At 43.6% G+C, this 20,219-nt stretch overlaps 2 protein-coding genes across 2 annotated transcripts; both read left to right on the top strand.

Moving 5' to 3' along the window:
* Positions 1-230: 230 nt before the first annotated feature.
* ssu72 (SSU72 homolog, RNA polymerase II CTD phosphatase) lies at positions 231-7,517 on the top strand. The gene is made up of 5 exons (XM_012824906.3): positions 231-480; positions 1,165-1,308; positions 5,080-5,219; positions 5,567-5,685; positions 6,247-7,517. The coding sequence occupies exons 1-5, from the start codon at positions 401-403 to the stop codon at positions 6,346-6,348; spliced, it is 585 nt and encodes a 194-aa protein (XP_012680360.1). The 5' UTR covers positions 231-400; the 3' UTR covers positions 6,349-7,517.
* A 1,018-nt stretch (positions 7,518-8,535) lies between these two features.
* LOC105897848 (transmembrane protein 240) lies at positions 8,536-20,209 on the top strand. The gene is made up of 4 exons (XM_031568111.2): positions 8,536-9,477; positions 9,801-9,907; positions 13,055-13,263; positions 17,942-20,209. The coding sequence occupies exons 1-4, from the start codon at positions 9,442-9,444 to the stop codon at positions 18,094-18,096; spliced, it is 507 nt and encodes a 168-aa protein (XP_031423971.1). The 5' UTR covers positions 8,536-9,441; the 3' UTR covers positions 18,097-20,209.
* The last annotated feature ends 10 nt before the right edge of the window (positions 20,210-20,219 follow it).

The following is a 20,219-nucleotide window of genomic DNA, read 5'->3' as shown; positions in this document are numbered from 1 at the left end:
GAAGCCATGGTATTGGCGTTGTGAGAGTGTAGACGGTAGAACAGATAATTATAATGAATACGCTGATCATTCCATTAGGGTACAACCTTCATTACAGAAATAATGTTACCTCGGCACCAATAGGCTATTGTTCTGCTACACCACTGTGAAGTGAGGAAATAGTTCTCCTGACGTAAAAGGCGCATAGAAGACCCCTCCCCCACTCAATGACATCAGCATGAAATGCTTAAATCTCCTTCCGCCATTTTAAAATCTGTCTTAGCACGAGAGTACACGGTCGTAGTCGTCGTGCGACATATACAGATAGGGAAAACGAATACATTTACGTACTTTATCACCTTGGATCAAATATATTCTATTTTTTCGAGTTTAATCAATTACGTTTTTCGAGAGAAGCAAGATGCCGAGCCACCCGCTTCGCGTAGCGGTGGTGTGCTCGAGCAACCAGAACCGCAGCATGGAAGCTCACAACATACTCAGGTAAAAATGAACGAAGATATCACAAGTTGGCCGAAGAGAAGACGACAACAACCAGTCCTCGGTGTTTTTTTTCTTTTAATTTCGTGAATTTTCACGATCTTCACCATGCAGCACAAACAATCTCGACGTAAACTCAAAAACCCTTCAGCCCAGTCGTGGGTTAAAGCTGACGCTAGTCGTTAAGATTAATAGCGAGATTAACTTTAACTGACATTTTTTAAACCTATAAGCAATAATTCGTGACGTACTATTAACTGCTGAATGGGAAAGTTCGAGCGATCTTTATCACCCGACAACAACATATGGCATTTCCCTGAAATGAGTCCACCGGAAGCTAGCTGAACAAAATGGAGTGCACTCAGGCTTTCTACAAGTTCATCAACTTCTGTCAGATAGATAACGTATTATTTTGATAAGCAACCTCTAGGAACTTTCAACATTGAAAGTGAATGTGATTGTTTTATAAATGCCTAAAATCAGACCTGCAGTTAGGTAAATTAGATGTAGTTTTACGGAAGCTATATGGTAAGTCCAATTGATCTCAGTCAGTGGTGTCCTTATCTTTACTGGGGTTCACAAGCAAGACTATCCTCTCATCTTCTGTCTACCTGCTGTCTTTTCTCTAGGCAACGCATTCCCTGGCTTTCTTCTGTTCTGTCTTTAATCCATTGTCTATCTCCACAGCAAGCGTGGGTTTGACGTGCGGTCATTTGGGACGGGATCACACGTGAAATTGCCAGGCCCAGCACCGGACAAGCCCAACGTGTATGACTTCAAAATCACTTACGAACAGATGTACAACGATTTGGTCCGCAAGGACAAAGAACTGTATCCCCTGCACATAACACTGATTCGCACACGCATGTCTTCATTCACCTAGGCCTACATGCTTACACACACCTGCATACAGTAGTTAACCTGATTGCTGGGTCCTGTCTGATGTCTTCATTTTAGGCACACAACTAATACATTTTCTTTTAGACTTGCAACTAATTTTCTTAAACAAGTTCTGCACTCAAACAGCACACCAGGGCTGAAATTTAAAGGTGTTCGTTGAGGTTTAAAGATCAAACTAACAGGTCTAAAGTCGTAAGTAGGGACATAAATGTCATGCCGGAACTTCAGAGAGATTTCATGGTACAAACATCACCTGTCACTTGATGGGTGTAAACCTTTTTTTCTTTTTTGTCTTGGTGAAAGTCAAAGGACTACTCTTGTATCTTGTATCAAATATGTGTGTATTTTAGCATTTCCTCAGTATATTATTTTGGTAGGCTAGTGGCAGTTTAGCCTGGCTCTACCTGCCTATTGCTCCCAGTTTAGTTTTTGCTGGGATTACAGTCTGAAAATTGTTCGTAAGATGGATCACTAGGCCATTTTGAGTGGCCTCCAATCAGTAACCAGTGGGGTGGCTAAGTGCAATGATGAAGTGAAATGTAGTTACAACAATGGTGGCAGTGCTAGAGCTCGACGAATTGATATGAACAGCAGTAGGAACACTAGTAACATTGAAGAATTGCAGCATGAGCAAGAATAATGTGTACATTTATTAAGTGCAAAGACATCGTTTCCAAACTGCCAACAGGGTTTGGTAAAAGGCAAATATATCAGTGTGCACTGTTAGTGGTGAAGTAGGAAGTATAGCAATTCTGCAGTGGTCAATGCAAATTGGCTAAAGGCTGGTCCAGTGGTTTCAAAACAACCCCCTGGCCTACACCCATTAGGATGCAACAACTGGAAACAATCCCAGATTGGCCAGACCCTATCTATTAACAAAGTTGATTTGGGTTTGGTTATGCCAGGGTAGTAGCAGTTTTGGGTGAATGGTGGACTCGGGCATCTACATCCAGGTTTTCCCCTCAGTGAAGAGGGGGCACAAAATGTCTAATGGAGATTCTAGGAGACTGCTAGCACATCAGTGTGCCAGGTCTGATTTGGAAAGGATGTGTTTTGTTGTGCCATCTGTCACAACTGTGGCACTGTTTTATAAGAATCCTGTGGGGTACACATTTAAACTTTAAGGACAACACTGAGGTATTGACAGACAATTAGGGTACAGACGACAAGGGAAAACACATAGGTTATCGTTTTGTATTGTTTAGTTAAATAATGCATGTTAAGCACCTGATTTACCATTCATATGCAATCCTGAATCAACATGTTGTGTTCATTATGTAGCTGTGAAAATCACTATATTAAGTATACAAAATGAAAAACAGGTTTGTATTGAAGAGAAAAAAATCTATTTAGCCCACACAGCAAATGTGAATGTCTGAAAACAGTTCTCTGTAGGCACATCATCCTTTGGATCCATTTTAAGGATGTGATGGATGATGTCAGGCCTCTAAGGGAGTTCTCCCTATGTGTGTTTTCTTTTATCCTTGGTGGAGGACAGAGTGAGAGCATAAAATATTGTGGGGGAGGGGTATTTTTAATACAAATTAAGAAATATGGTTTGACATTTTTTGTTTGTTTTAGCGCTTAAATTCCTCTAAACCCTTTCAAAAAGATGTGTATAGAGAACACATTTGTCATAGCTAGTTTTCCTTAGCATGTAGTTGAACTCATTTCATTATTTCATTTTCAAAGCAGCAATGAGTTTCCTGTGCTCAGACAGATGGTTTGATTTTGGTTGGAGATTAGAGCCTGGCAGCCACCTACTGGTCAGTTCTTGTAAATTCACTCATTCAGAATGATAGCAATGCTTTGTCAAGAGACCACATTAGTAAGAGAAAGAGGGAGGAAAAAGGGCCGCACTGCCTTTTGATTTTACCCTTATCTAAACACAGCCCCCTTTTAGGCATGGCTATAATGTTTTACATATATATAGAAGGTAGTATTGTTTCATCGATCTGATTTACGTTTAGCCTTATATCCAGAGATTATTTTTTAAAATATTACATTTTTGCGGGGGTGGGGGGCAGTTCTAGTAAAGAATAACTTCCGGTTTTCCAGGACATTTTTTTCATTCATATATAGAGGCAATCAGGTATTTCGCTGTATATAGTTTCGCTGAAGTTGTTCATAATTTGAAGTGGAAACAGATGTTGTGAGTGAAGGCAATCATTCAGCGGACAACAGATGAACTGTTTGGCCTGATTGTAATCAGGCCACGTGTGGAGTGTTATAGCATTTGGCAGAAAAGGGCCTGGTCATTATTCCATCTAAATGTACTAATGTCTGCATATGTTGTGTTGATTAGTGAAAATGTTGTGTGTTAACGTTGACATAGTGTAGTCTTGACCGGTTCATAGACTCGCAGCCTTTTTACTACTACTTTTACAATTTGTCTGCTCATGGAAACGGGATACTTGAGATTTCAGACCTTCATTAGGCCAGCATGTCAATCATAGTTGTTACTGGTAGTTATTAAGCAGGTGTGCCATGGTGTCTGTGGGGTTCAAGTGTTGTTCAGGGTAGTTCATTATCTGGGCTGTCAGTTCGGTCCACCCATGCTATTTTGAGAGTAGATTCTTGCAGTCAACTGCTGAGCACTTAACATAGTTCACAGAAGCTTTCCAAATAGAGGCTTGGGTGAAAACATAGTGCTGTAACCGGAATGTCTGACTGCCTCTATTCTATAGCTATTCTTCTCCAATGTCCATTTAGCACTTGAAAAGCATATAGCGTGGACCGTCATATCCTAACCGCAGCCATTGAGAGATGCATGATTGAGAGGTCACTACACACTTTTTTGTACACATTCTTTTGTAGACCTTTTTCTTCTTAAAACAGTAACTATGACATCATTTGGGAAGAATGTCTAGGACTGGTTCCCCTACACAAATGTGAAATTCCTAAAAACAGTATTTCACCTGAGCAAATATAACAACCTATTTTCCATAAGCATGCGAGGCTTGATTCCCAGAATTACTTATTTTTATTTAATTTTTATTTTTTTTCCCTCCTGGAACTGTCTCCAATCGTCTCCCCTTTTAAATTGTATGCCACTGGCACACAGTTTAAATTGATGTATGTCTGTTGTACTACCACTAGGGAGCAGTAGAGTCTACTTTATTCACCCACCCTCATCCACATGAGCCTGCTATTTAAATGTGCAGTCTGCAAATCTAATTCCATACAATCTTTGTCAAATTCAGTGAGTTGCTCCTCATGGTTCATCTAGCTGTCCGTTCAGTGTTTGCACAAAAAAAACCTCCAGTGTTCATTCGAATGGGAAACCTAGTAGCTCGGGCCGAGCCATAAACAATATCAGGCAATCAGTCATTCACGAGCATGGAAGGCAGGTGTGATTTGATTGGCTGTTATCAAATATCAACAACCTTTCGTGGCGACTGCATCTTTATAGGATGCACTTGAAAACTAAGCAGAAACTGCCTCTGAATGGAATGCACATTAAATGTTGGTGAATTACATAGTTTGGTAGTAATATTTTAAAATAAGAGGATGTGTATATATATTTTTTCCCCTTCTGTGCTCGTTTTTGATGTTTGTGTTTGTAGATAGATCGATGGATAGATAAATAGGGAGGGAGGGGATGATTGAGACCACTGCACATTCCTGTAATCAATCATGCTTTCACACTGTTTGAGCGCCATTTCCTCCATCTTGATTTCCTTAACCCAAGCCACCACTCAGATACACACAGAACGGAATCCTCCACATGCTGGATCGCAACAAGCGCATCAAGGCACGGCCGGAGCGATTCCAGAGCTGCAAGGACCAGTTTTGCCTGGTCATCACCTGTGAAGAGAGGGTCTACGACCAGGTGCTGGAGGGTGAGTGCTAGATATTTCGCATACTAGCATGGCTGTAAGACATTTTGTTAAGCCTTCACCTCGTTTAATCACTTAAAGCCATTGAGGGAACATTAAGGCTATGTTTCAGTGTGGTTGCGCACACTGCAATGATGGTTGACATTGTGTCGGTGAATTATAAAATTGTGATTTCTGTCTTTGTCTCTGGGGTATCTGCTTGTATCTCTTCAATCACAATCTTTCTCTTCTCCTCTTCCCTTCTCCTCTTGTCTGCATCCATCCATCTATTATGTCTTCTGGCCTTTTTTCCCCTCTATCTCTCTCCCTCTCATCCTTTCTCCCTCCACGCATCTTGTCCTCGTCTCCAGAACTGAGCTCCCGTGAGCAGGAGTCTTTCCAGCCGGTGCACGTGATAAATGTGGACATTCAGGACAACCACGAGGAGGCCACTCTCGGAGCCTTCTTGATCTGTGAGCTCTGCCAGTGTGTGAGTATCCCAAAGCTGTGGCCTCTGCCTTTAAAACCAAGGCTTCTCCGTCCTGCTCCTGAAGCCTCCCTATCTTCTGTCTATTCTGGCCTAGATAACACCTGATTGAAGTCCGTATGATTTATAATGCTCTTGATTACCTGAGCACACCCAATTCAGCCAATCAAGAGTCTCTGATGAGCTCGGTTTGGTATGTTTGTAGGGAAAGATGGAACATAAGGCAGAAGCCTCTTTTCAGACAGACACTACATGTGCTGTGCTGTAACATTCATATGTAGAATAGTGGTGTGTAGATGGAGTATAAATCTCACTGTGAATGTATAATCATTCTCTACTGTGTTAAGAACAGACTAATATTCATTAGTGTACCATAGTGCGGGCACAAGTTCATCTGCTGTCTTTATGTATTATACTTATATATAAGTTATACCTTTATGCCTGTGTTCCCTGCACTGATACGCACTGATAAGTCATTCAGACCTACCACCCGTCTTAAAATCCAGTTGGAAGTTTTCAAAATGTTCTGACTGGTCTTGTCTTCCCTCCAAACATCTGCCTCAGATCCAGCACACTGACGACATGGAGAACGAGATGGACGAGCTGCTGCAGGAGTTTGAGGAGAAGAGCGGCCGGCCCTTCCTCCACACCGTCTGCTTCTACTGAGCAGCTGGCTGCTCAATGTGCTGTGCCGTGATGTCACAGCACTTGTCTACCCCAAAGTCACACATTCATTCGCACAATATACACATTCATGCCGTGGAGGTGGTGGTGGGATACCCACAATGCAACATCATGCCCCCCTTGCCTTTCTCTCATGACCTCCCACCCCTCCAAGTACATAGGAAGGACACTGCCTCCCATCCCCCAATACTCCAGGGAGGCAGGGACAGTTGATCGGTTATGGTGCATTTACCTATGTCACTATAGCAGGGAGGTGGCGTAAAGCGTTTTGTTTACGTGGTGAGAGTTGGGCTTTGTGCAGAGGTAGAGAGGTGTAAACCACCCACCCAACCACCCATCATTTGCACAGCCTTGTAGGGATGCAAGTTTAGGGTGCAATATCCCCCTCCCCGTCACTGCTCAGTGATGCTTGGTGTGTGGGGGCTACTAACATTGGTGAACCCACTCACATCCCAAGTCCTTTCTACTTTCGCTATATCAATTAACAAGGTTACGGGTCACCCCATTGTAATCTAAGACCTCTGCCCCCTGCAGCACTCCGTCACCCTCTCTGACATGGATAAGACCTTGGCAGAAGCACCCCCCCTCTCTTTCTTTCTCTCTTTCTTTCTTTCTTTCTCTCCCAGTGCTCCACTACTTCTGTTTCCCCTTCTGATGACAGATAGGTCTACTGTAAGTACTTTAAGTGTAATAATCATTTTTAATTTTCCCTTTTTTTTTTTTTTGGTTTTGCTTATGTCAAATACGTGTGATGCCCTGGGATGTGCAAAATGAACAGAAGTTTGATTTCTATTTTGTGTGTGCGTGTATGAGAGGAGAGCCTTAGATGACGACGTGTAGTGTTGTGATGTGAGTGTGCTTACTTCTCGAGTGTTTAAGCAAAAAGGGTTTGATGTTGAGCTAACTGATGGAAGGCAGAGAGTTAATGATGGCATCTTTATAATTCAATTGCATTGTTTTGATACATATTTTAAACCTCAGATTTGTTATCTGCTCAGGGGGGAAATAGTTTTTTTTTCTTTTTTGTACATTAAGCAAGACTACAAAATATTGAATTAATTGCAAACTGAGAGCTCAGTCCAGAGTGCCTGAAAATCTTTGTGTAAATAATATGAATCTGCTAAAGGAATAAATGTCTAGCAAAAAATCAATTTGTGTTTTGTGGCTTTTTATTCACAGGTTATTTGTTAGGCAGTGAACATGCATACCATGTGCTTATCAGTCTGGCAATAGAATGAATGTTATTAATTCTATTAAGAAATGTTAAAATTCTTAATAGAATGACGAGCTGACTTGAGGCTGGCTGAAATTTGAATAAAGTTGACCTCCGATTTTGGGTTCTATATGGGTGGAAACACTATGGAGTGGTGACCGCTACAGCCTGTTAAACCTGCAAGACAAGGGGGGACAGAAAGTAAGTTTAAGAGTGCAAGGTTGTCGGAGTTGATGGTGAAAAGGGTTCTCCACAGAAAACTGGGTGAAGTGGTAGTAAGGGATGAATGATGTAGGATACCTTGGCCTTCTTGGGATGCCCTTGGGACTAAAAGGCCTCCAATGACATTGAAATATGTCCTTGAGAGATTGTGGAGACCTTACAGGCAATATTTCAGGCAATAAGTCCACTGTAAGCACTGCTGACCCAAGTAAAAGTCAGGTTTACCTTGAGTCTTAATCTGGGGTATGACCTATCCAATGTAGTAAAGAACAAGAAGCGTAGGCACAAACCTAAATGTGAGAAACAAATAAAAATCAAGTAGGCTATACAGATTATTAATGGTAGTGATTAAAAGACAAAGGGATTTAGCAGAGACGGGATGATTTTCAGAGTTTCAAAAGTCGTGCCTGACCATGGCTAAGATTTTGGAGTGACCATGAAATGTGGTCCAAAAACAGCTTTTCAGTTTTGAACTACAGACGGTTATTATAAATGCTGATTTGAACAAAATATACTGCATTCAACAGATAACAGAACAGCACTGCACACAGGACACCTATGCTCAGTAATTGACATTCGCTAAAGTGCCAATCCTCCACTGGTGTCCGCACCTCCCTTGCTGTAAGCCTGACAGCGAAGTCGCCAATTAAGTGAATGGGTGGCTGTCACAGGCGAAGCCCTGCCCAAAAGAATGGTGCAGAATACCAATTTGATCTGCAATGTCACTCGTCACAGGGGGAGCATGTGCTTACCGATGTGATGTAGCATTGTATCAATTACATGAAGCCAGTTTGGTCCAGTGCGTATTAGGCCTACAGCATAAATTACTGGCAAACATCTGCATTTTGCAAACAGTGTGTCCTGTTGCGCTGTGATGAGTATTTCACTGCGTGTTTCTGTGTAGATAAGAAGCCAACACACTGAAATTATTTCGGGAGGCTTACAACCTTCGGTGTAGCTTACAGGGCGCAGGTTCTCACTGGTCTCTTGCTCCAACGAGTCAGTTGCTGTGTGATCTCTGAATCGCAGGGTGGGAGGATCCAGTGTTTGCCTGCGCAAGTGCTGTAATCTTCCTTACTGTTGGATACCGAGGGAGAGGTACGCTATAACAGTTACGACACTACTGTCAGCCTCAACTTGCCACAGATGCTGGAGACAGAAAACAAGCAACAAGCGTCGGTGGCTAGAAAGAGACAAGTTTCCCTCGACAGAACGAGGAAATGAGCTACGCGCCATGGGAATCTTCATCTTGAGTCGCTCTTTGGAACGGTCTTAAGGCGCAGTGCATCTGTAATAGAGAGGATACCTTCTTCAAGCTGTTTTCTCGCGTTTTTCATACGCCAAACAGCAGCGCCACTACTCAACACAGAGCTCGCAGGTGGAGGTGCGTGTGTGTCATCTATGGCGGGGATGTGAGGCGACGGGAGAGACCGCTCGCTGAATCCGCCGAGCACCGTGCCTCCAGCTTGCCAGCTGAGAGGGAAAGCAGGGTCGTGCCCCGGTTGGAGCTCCATCTGTGTGCGCCTTCAACCGAGGACAGCTGTTATTTCAGCCGTTGGAACCATCGGTGAAACCTCAACTGGAGGGTGGACGTAGGGAAACGTCGAGTTTGGGAAGTTTTGCACATAATTCTAAGCACCATGATCTTTATGATTATCGGGGCTGCTATTGTAATGGTAAGAAGACTTTTCCGCTTACACACCCACTTCCCTCAGTTCTAAGAGTAACGCGTCTCACAGAACTGGCACTTCTTTGCATTTTCTTTCCTTCTGGATATATGTAACTCCAGTGACTGCTTGTAGTAGATCAACAGGCCCCTCCAAATAATTGACGTTTTTTGTATGGGTACAGACAGCGGACATTTTTATGTAAATTTTTTACAGCGGAATTTTTTTTAATATTTTTTATTGAAATGTAATTTATAGCGTTCTGTTTGTGTCACCGGCAAACTGCCTTTGCGGCCCGTTTTGTCCCAGTTGACTTGGATGGTTCTTTGCAGGCGGTAGCGTGTTTAACGGACATGAACGCTCTTCTGGATCGCTTTCACAACTATATCTTACCACATTTAAGAGGAGAGGACCGCGTCTGTCATTGCGACTGTGGAAGGTAAACAAAAACAGCTCGGAGATTGTTAGAATTAAGCATGGTTGTGCATCCTTATTCCTTACCACCGCTCCTTAATGATTTCTTGAATAAAGTTCTTCCCCAGCCTTAAATATATTTTAGAGATATACATTGACACCTTCATTGCTATAATTTCCTTTCTATAACATATATTACCTTAACACATAAAACTGTACACAAATACAAATAGAAAAAGGAAAATATATAAGTTTTCTCCACCTCATGCTTAAGGACTGTTTAAAGAAGTTGTCACTATTAACTATTGATTATTTGTCAAGTGCTGTGAGTGGATGTGTCTGCAGACCTCCAGATTGCTGTGCTTGTAGTGACCTACACCTAGCCAGTATGGTCTTTTCTCTGGTTTCTGACTACATGCATGTCAGGAAACTGTCATACGATGTCTAGATTGTGTGTTTGACAGAAAGGCTGTTTTCACATATGTGTGGTTTGATTCTGTGATCACATCTGTTCTGAACCCTTGTATGTCTCATTTGCACATTATGTGAAATATTTTTTTTCCATTTTTGAACATGCTCACTCCAGTCTCAAGTTTGTTTTGGGCTGCATTCTTGGATGCGACCACATGCTCTCCAATGCTCTCCAAGTGTGCGTTATTATCAAAGCTCCTTGGATGGTCAACAATATCGCATGTAGGGATATTGGTTATTTACCATGTTCATAGGTGATTAGTCAAAGTTAAGAGCCTGTAAAATAATATCTTCCTTCATGGCTCCTTGGTGATTTAATTGTGTTGGCACAGGTAATGCAAACGAGAAACTTATTTGAAGAGTACTCTCCATGTAAGATCCATTCATAAAATCAAATTTCATAAAATGTGTCTCACATCACGAAAGGAAATGTGCATAGATGACTAAGCTTCAAGCCCTTCATGCGTGTGTGTTCGTCTGTTCTATGCATCTTCAGTGTCATGTGGTTTGCCATTGTGCCATAAACTGAACAAGTGCCTCAGACAGCCATGCAATGTACTGCATGTACCTTCATGAACGAGGAGTCCACCTGCCAGTTTGTTTTTGCATTGGGTTTGGTTGATGCTTAAACACTACTATCAACGTTGCAGCTTTTGTTATGTGAATGCAGAGAAAATCGGGTGAATCTTTTCCGAATTTATCCTCCAAAAGGTACAGTAAGGAGAGTTTGTCTTCTTTTAACTGTGTTTAGAGATACTGTATGTATCCTTTAACTAAGTATGAAATTACCTGGCCCATTGGGATGAGTAAAAGACGCAAAAATAAAGTATGAGCAGCTGAAAATCTCATATTAATGACCCTCCCCTGATAGATGAATTCCAGTTAATGCATCATCTGTGTGTCTGCCTGGCTGTTCAACTGGTTTCGCTGCTGTCAGGGCTTTCTTTAGAGCTTCACACTGTTTCCTTAATCTCCCCCTGAACCAAACGCACTCCCACGCAACACTCAGTAACTGTATTCCAAGACTATGCTGGTCTCTTAAAGGCATTATGCTTTATGAAACAAGATGTTTGTACATGTTTTATAAGAAAAGATCTCACCAAAGCTGCAAGCGAAGACTGGGTATATATATATATATCTGTGCTGCTGTGTGTTTTAGAGGATGCCAGGCGGCTGGTGCCTGTGAATACTTCATGCTGCCGTGTAACTCATTTTGTCTGCCGCACAGCTGACTTGTTTTGAAAGCCACCCCTGGTGTTTTTTGACATTTCCAGCGGCAGTGACTTTCCTGGAGGGTGGAGGAGGAGGTGGGGGGATGGAGAGAGAGAGAGAGAGAGAGAGCGAGAGAGCTGCTGCAGCATATATCCCACCTACTCCAACCCCAGGGCCTTTACTAGGAGTATTAGGCTTTTTTTCTCCCTCAAAATCTCTCACACCCTGCCAGTTCTGTTTGTCTCTCCCTCAGATAGACACACACACATAAACAAACCTATGTAATCGTCTACACATCTGTATGTGTGTGTGTGTGTGTGTGTGTGTGTGTACTTGTTTAATGCTTCAGCCACACTATCAAACCATCTACCCGTATCTACTGTTCCCTAAGCTACTGCCTCTCATGTCTGTTTCTCTGAGTGGATATTTCTTTCCACTCTGTTGCTCTCCTCTCCTCTCTGTCTCCCTTCACTGGTACCATTCTCTCCTTGTCTCTCTGTCTTTCTCTTCTCTCCTCTGCCTTCCACCTCTCTCCTCATATACTGTATTTCTCTCATTCTATCTTTAACCCTGTATCTCTCCTCATCCCCCTTTTCAGTTGCTCTCATTCATCTCTATCCCTCTCTTTCACCCCCCCCCCCCCCCCCCCCTTCCCCATTACTGCATTGTGCTTATCTGGCAGGTTCAGTGTTAGGCCCATGCCCGTGTTGTGAGAGTCTGTCGGCCACCCAGGGGATTATGGGTGCAGTTGTCCGTGATGCATTCCTTCAGCATCTTCCAGAAGCCCTCATTAGACCCAGCGGGCCCCCGGTTCTGCAGCCCGCAAACCCACAAAGCCATTACGCTCTCCTCATCTTGCAAACGCACAGAGGGAGAGCGCCTTGTTGCTTGAATGATGATGAATTAAAGCGTTTCTCCCACACCCTCTTGCCCATTTCTCTCTCTCCCTTCGTCATTTTCTCTCTGCATCTCTCTCCTTTTCTCTCCTTTCATTCCTCCACCCCCCCTCTAGCTCCTTGGCTTTTCTTTAGTTCCCATTAATCGGTCTGCCTGCTCTCATCACACAACCTTTATTCCCTGTCATGACACATGCAAGGCGATATTAATTCTCTTTCCCCCACTCTTTTCTCTTTCTATTCATTGGTCCTCTTTCTCTCTCTGTGGTATTCACCTCTCCACCTGTTCCTCTCTTCCTCTTGTCTCCCTCTGTCATCCTCGCTCTCCTTCTTCTTCCCTCTCTCGGTCTATCCATTTGATTCATTTCAGTGGAAAGATCTTATTTGGCATGACTATAATGCATTACGGTACTGCCAGAGCTCAAAATAGTAGAAACAGACACAGGAACAAACATCAGCATTCTATGTCTTCTTCTCTCTCTCTCTCTCTCTCTCTCTCTCTCTCGCTCTCCCTCTTCCTATCTCTCCCTCCATTACGCCATTTATGTACTGTTCTGTTCACCCACTGAGAGTCTCCCTCTCCCTCTCCCCAGGCACCATGTGCACTACGTGATCCCGTACGATGGGGACCAGTCACTGGTGGACTCCACGGAGAACTACTTTGTGAGCAGTGGCATCACCAAGCAGGAGATGGACCTGATGCTGGGCCTCCTGCTGGGCTTCATCCTGAGCTGGGTGCTGCTGTGGCTGGACGGAGTGCTGCAGTGTGCCCTCAGGGCCTGGAGAACCAGCCCACACCATGGTGAGTCTGAGGAGGCTGCATGGAGGTATTATATAAACCTAGAGAGAGAGAGGCAGGTTACCATTCCCCTTCATTTCAATAGCCAATGCTATGCTAGCTACTTTAGACAAGGAAGAATGGAAATTACCCCCTACATTTTTTTTTTTATGATGCCCAGTTTTGGTGCCAAGATATATAGAGCCAGTCGCCTGAGCTCAATGACACCACATGACTGATGACCACAGTAACCAAAACCCTTGGCTTTTTGGCCATACTATCTATGGGAAACAAACCTCTCGAAAATAGCTCATGTTCACAGGCTGAATCTAAGCCCTAAAGCCTGAGCCCCTGGGAGGCCTGTCAGTGTGTCGTGACCATTTGCACACCTCTACAACCAAACTCTATGTATTGCCTCCTACTGGAAGGGACTACTTTAAGGCTGTCGGTAGCCATTCTGAGGCCTCTCTAGAGGCCATTCTGTTGAGCTCCCTCAGGTGGTAAATATCAGCAATGTATTTCTCAGTGGTCACAGGATTAATCACCACAAGCAACATCCCCCTATCTAATGCTAGGTTAACATAAAGCTGACCAAAATAGCTCAGAATCTGTGTTTCTGGCTCAATGTTCCTGCTGTTGGCATCATATTAATTAAGTTGCATAACTCACTTTATGCCCTCGATCCATTAGATCCAATCAGCCCTGGAATGTGTTAGTTCTGGTATGATTTGCCTCGCTATGCCTCTGCTACTGGTATTAACAATGAAGAGAGAGCATGATTTGTCCCATCCCTCAATTGTCTGGGTTGACTCAGAAAAAATGCTGTCTTGAGACTGAGTAGAACACAGGTGCGTATGTGTATGATTGATAGGCGAGAGTGTGTGGGAGAGTGAGTGAGTCAGGCACGATATTCCGATTCCCGTTTCTTACCGAGGTCCCCTCGATCTCTGGAGCTTTGTATGCACGTCATAAATGTGTCACACGAGCTATCGTCAGCGGACCGGAGTGCCTGTGGCCGCATGGAGGCTCCTGGAAGTCTTCAGTGTCGTAAATGTGGTCCATCAAATCAAATCAAGGGCTGACTGGGTGGTCCTGATCAGTTGAAATGCCCTACAAGACACCTCTAATGTAAGACTGGAGTGAGGGTATAAAGAAACCAAGGAGAGCGAAATTGAGTGTGTGTGAGCGAAATAGTTATGAATGGCATAGCCAGTTAGTGTGCTAGTGTATGAGTGTAGTGTTCGAAGGGAGTGTGATTGAGTCTGCGGGTAAGTATAAGTGAGTGAGAGTGAGACATTGCAGGGCTTGATTATACTGTGCAGTCACTGGATTATACTACCTTCGTTAAGGTTGTACGGGGCCGCTCCACACCTCCAGAGAGAGAATGCTGAATATGTGTATGGAGCAGTGCAGTGTGTTCTGAGGGGCCAACCCACACCACAGTAGGTGGGAGAGGTAGAGAGAGCGAGAAAGAGAGAAAAAGAAAGTCTTATAGAGGGCTGCTGTATGAAGGACTGAGATGGGAGCTGGCATAGAGGAAGTGTGTGAGAGAGGCTGTGGAGCAGTGAGAAGGGTAGTGTGTGCGAGAGAAAAGAGGGACCGTATGAGTCAGACTTAAGGTAATCACTGCTTTGGCTCAACAGTGAACTCTGGGATCAAGCCCACACTAGGGCACGCAGAGAGAGTCACTGTAGGCTTGAGGAAAAGTGTGTCTGTGTGTGTGTGTGGGAGAGAGAGAGAGAGAATGAGTCAGTGTGTGCGTGTTTGTGTAGGAGACAAAAAGGGCAGAGGCAATAAGTGAGTGTGTGTGTGTGTGTGTGTGTGTGCGTGCGTACGTGTGTGTGTGTGTGTGTGTGTGTGTGTGTTGAAATGAGAAAGGGAGTGAGTGTGTTTGAGTGAGGGAAGGAGAGCAGATAGTAATACCTGCTGGGTTGGATGGAGTTGGATGGATACAGAGTGACCTCGAAACTACAGTGAGGAGCTTGCAGTGGAGAGTGTGGTGATTTGGCAGTTTATCAGTGTTGTGGCTATGCTGTGGCCCTTTGCCATGCCTTTGCAGGTCCCTCAGTCTTTAAGCCAACCCCCCCCCCCCCACCACACACAGACACAGACACAGACACAGACACAGACACAGACACAGACACAGACACAGACACAGACACAGACACAGACACAGACACAGACACAGACACAGACACAGACACAGACACAGACACAGACACAGACACAGACACAGACACAGACACAGACACAGACACAGACACAGACACAGACACAGACACAGACACAGACACAGACACAGACATGTCAAAGTGAGAGAGTAAACGAGTGAACGAACATGTGTGTGAGCTTAAGTAATCATGCAAAAGCATGTTTGCCTGTGTTAACTCCAGTGGTCTTTGTTCTCGCGCTGTAAATATGTGGCAGCGTTGGCGTCCTGCGATGCCAGCTGGGTTTCTCAGGGACCAGGCCAGCAGGCACAGAAATCTGGAAATGGCTTATCTCATAGTCCTGCAGCAGAAGGTGCTATTATTGTTTATGGTCATTGCTAAAATGAAAACAGAACAATAACAACAAAATAAAAACAATAATAATAACAAGTGCTTCTCAGTGCAATACAATAGAAGTGCACTGTAGTGTCAGGATGCCGAGTTAAGTGTATAGGACATTAAGCAAACCAGATCTTGAAGAAGTACTTAGGGCATATTTGATGCCTGATAAGTGTGGACACAATAAGGGATTGGGACTCTGCCACTGCAATGACTGCCTGAAAGCAGACCATAAACCCCATAGCTACATTTGATGGGATTACACCAACAAATGACTTTGTTGGAGGGCAGTTATTTTTTTCCCATTTATTTATTTTTTTGCAAATGTAATTCATGTCCTGTGCTTAAAACTGCAGCAGTGTGGGCGATCTTCCTCTTGGTACAGGCCTGTCAAATGTTTCCACAGGCTTTGAGCAGATGACTCAGTCACGTGGCCCACTTTGTCAAGGCCTTCCTCAGATTACCACCTTACATTACCCCCAAATATTACGTTGGCTCAGCAAATATTTGGCTTTGGTGCCACAGCAGTTCTAGGGAAATTATGTGTGTTTTGTGAAAACTGTCGGCAGCTCTGTCTGCATTAGAAAAGCTTAGTTATTTTCTTTTTGTGCGTGTGTCTGTGTGTAAGTAAATGTGTGTTTGCGCACATACATACACCACCATTTATGTTCTGGCATTAGTGAGACTGTAGATATAGCTGGGTGGTGTGGCGAAGATGTTACAACTGACCTCTGTAACAATGTCTACCCATCAAATGATCTGTCTATGCACTCCTCACTCCATGGATTTCTCTACTATGCAGTACATACATACATAAATCCACACACACAGAGAAAGAGATTTAATATGATTTTTAAAACATTTACATTTTTCATCTTGATGGTAATCTTGTACAATAGATAAATGGAGACTTAGTCAGGCAATGGTAGATACATAAAGTTACACATGAGAACACATGTACACATGTATATTCAGAGATTCTTCTACTTAACCCCAGTTCTGAATATAAGAAAATGAAGGACTGTGAGTGTAAGAATTATAACACAGTAATTCTGATTTGCACTCCTTCACTCTATGTGTAAAATTAGAAATCGTACCTTGGAAATCGTATGATATGGGCCTGCCCAGAAAGCTGTTGTTTTTCTATATTCAAAATTGACAATATATTCAATATATTCTACTGAGACCTACATTCAGATCTAAATGGTTTCCATTTGTCCTGCCTGGCTGGACTCTATATATGAATGTTTTATCAAGTTCCTCCGCGCAGAACTATGAGTTAGGATCGGATAATAATTATAAGTCCGTTTCTAGGATGGTATTTCATTTTACAAAAATGCAATTATGGAATGTAATTAATCTCTCTCGCTTTCTCTCTCTCTCGCTCTCAACTTCACTCTATCTAACACCCTCTTGTTCCGTTTCGTCAGTAAAAATTGGAATGGGATGTCTCCTTCTCTTGCCATCTACCCTGCTCTCCTCCCCCTCCCCTCTCCCCTCTTCCAGGCAAATAAGTCATCTTCATCACTTGTTCACATTTATCGGCCCAATTTAATAAAAAGGCCCAGGGTGCGAGAGGCATGGCTTGAATTTACAGTTCAGGGGCATGAGCACCCACGCGAGTTCTCATCAATCTCTGGTACTACACGGGTCACGTAATGGCCATACATGACACTAACGTCACACGTCACTGGTGCTCAGTCAAAATGAAATAGCCCGCTGTTCTACAGAGCAAGGTTAGGGCTACAGGGAAGAAAGGTTAAGTGTTTAGTGGAAGTGGGATCAGAGGGAGAGTAGTCACTTAGGAGATGAGAGTTCACAGTCAGCTCGTTGGACTGTGGACTAGCATCAAAAAAATTATGCAAACTGCACATTCTAGCTTTTTCTCCGAGACCCACCACAAATTTCCACTCCGACTTCTATACATGTACTTTCAATGAAAGCTTTTCAAAGCCTCTTGCTCCCACCCACATTTAGGCACACCTAACTTCCCATTGGTTGTCTCCAGAGCAATAGAGATGGAGCCTACAGTAAAGTTTGTATTATTTTATAAATGTATAGTGACTAATCTAATAATATTTGTTTTTGCCTAATCAGGCATCATACAAGTTTCAAAGTCTAATTTCTCCTCCTTTTGTCCACGTGTCTCGTAGACATAGTGCCATGGGAGTGGCTGTCTCGTGTGTGCAACCTGCGGGACCTGCGCAGACGGCTGCAGCTGCGGCTGCTGGAGGACTCTGGGGGGAACATGGTGCACATCAAGCAGAAGCTGTACCACAACGGCCACCCCAGCCCCCGGCACCTCTGAGACAGGACCCCCCCCCCCCCCCCCCCGCCTCAGACACGGCCCAGCACGCCTTTGACTCCACCCTACTTCAGTGCACTGATGGCCCACCATGCAGAACCTGTTCCAGCAGATAGAGGGACGGACAGACAGACAGATGGTCGGCTCGCCTCACACCTGCACCAGAGGCCTCCCACTTCTCTTTAAATTTCACCTGTGTCTCGTACCAATCCATCTCTCTCATTTCCTCTCACAGTAGACGGCCCGCATCGCCCCTGACTCAGAGAGGCCCATATGACTCCTCTTTAGTCACTGCTGACAAGATCCATCTCAGCATGACTCACTCTCCAGGTCTGAGTTTAAGCATCCACCCTGAGACAAGACGCTCCAACCATGACACCCACCCATCATGTCTTTAAGGCAGGCATCTGGACACTGGAGACCACACATCCACCTTAAACCATCAACTGTACGTTCTTCAGATTTCACCAGTCTGCAATCTCAGCATTTGGTGAGACAGTTCACAACACCATGGTTATTCCAAACCTTTTGTTGACACCAGCACAGCTTAGACCACCTTCACACAACCTTCAGTCGACCTTCCCCTGGCCTTCATTGGCTTAGTCCATTTATTCCTTAGGTGGCCATTCTTAGAAAGAATTCTATTATGTGATGTCGTCAGCAAGAATGTGTGTGTTCTTTATGGGGGAAGGAGCACGAGTGGGGAGGGGGCTGTTGGAAGGAGGTGTACAGTAACCTTTGCTTGCAGGTCTTTTGTAGAGTAGGTGTCTACTTTGCTTGCAGTAGTCTGCTTTTAATCGGTCCTGTCTGTGAAAGTGAGTGTGTGTGTGTGTATGTGTGTTTGTGTAAATGAGGTGGGAGGGAGTCGAGGTTCATATATTTTTGATGTCTCCATTTTTCAAATGGGATTTTGTGCCCAGGGAAAATGTTTGTTAGTGTCTATTTTGGAGAATCCGCATGTTTATATATATATATTATAAAAAAAACTGCGGGGGAGGGTACGTGCCGGTGCTAGTGGAACATTAGTGGGGTTCTGACTTTTTAAACAAGCAGGGTTTGGGTTTAACAGAAAAGAACCTTCATAGTCAAAATCAATGTTGTAAATATATATTTTTTCTTTGATCGACTAGTCGTTTGAATTTTGGGTAAAAACTAACTGAATGTTTGCAATGATAATGTTGGAAAGGATTTAGGGAGAGAGGAGGGCATTGAGGTTTGGTAAGAGCAAAGTACTCAAGGACTGTTCTGGTAAATGATTCATGCACTTAATGAATTATGGGTATCACTTTGGCTGCTCTGAATGTCCCTTGTGGATATTGTTTCAACTAACACACATACATCGCCACTAATATGTGCGCTTATGTTGGAGTCTGACCAGAGAAAACCAATTGAAGAATCTTCCACTGTCAGAGAATACTAGTTTGGTAAACCATTTTAACGCAAATGGAGATGATGTTGATTGCTAGACTGTAGGTTATGCTTAGCAGGATCCACTTGATGTTTGCAGTAACAGACCAGATTGTAAGGGTCAGTAACTGACACCAACAAAATGGACCTTCAGTTTTTATCTTAGCCATAGTTTGAAATAGGTAGACAGCTTTGAAACCGGCAAGTTAGAATCGGAGCTTAGGCTTTCTAAAATATTGCAGGGCTGTTAATGCGGTTTAAAGGATGAGTGTTTATATGTTCACATGCAGAGAAACTACATTCCAATTGACAGCAACTCAATATGAGGGTAATTGAGAAAGGGCAGTGAATACAGCGATGAAAAGCTAAAAAAAAAACCAATTAGTCCTTGCATTTTACTGCATGAACATTAACAACGTACATGTTATAGACACACAAATTTTGCAGATCGGAACTAGTGTCTCTGCAGTGTAAGAGGTATGTGGTTTAGATGTGTGTGTCTACATTGAGAAATGTGCTTTGTGTGTATTAGGATTCTGGAATGTGTTTGTCCTGGTTGAGTGGGATCATGTGACTTGAGGGGTCACCAGGATTGGCTCAGTCTCTACTCCTGAAGTACTCAGTGTCCCCTCTTTCCCTCACCGTCTCCTTGTTCAGATATTGCTGTTGTGAAGATGAACCTCTCTGTTTCAATAAAAGTTGGATGGTTTGTGATGTGT

This window comes from Clupea harengus, chromosome 5 (genome assembly GCF_900700415.2).
Source record: "Clupea harengus chromosome 5, Ch_v2.0.2, whole genome shotgun sequence".
Classification (NCBI taxonomy): domain Eukaryota; kingdom Metazoa; phylum Chordata; class Actinopteri; order Clupeiformes; family Clupeidae; genus Clupea; species Clupea harengus.
Note: the sequence above shows the minus strand (reverse complement) of the source record. Positions and strands in the feature narration are given on the sequence as shown.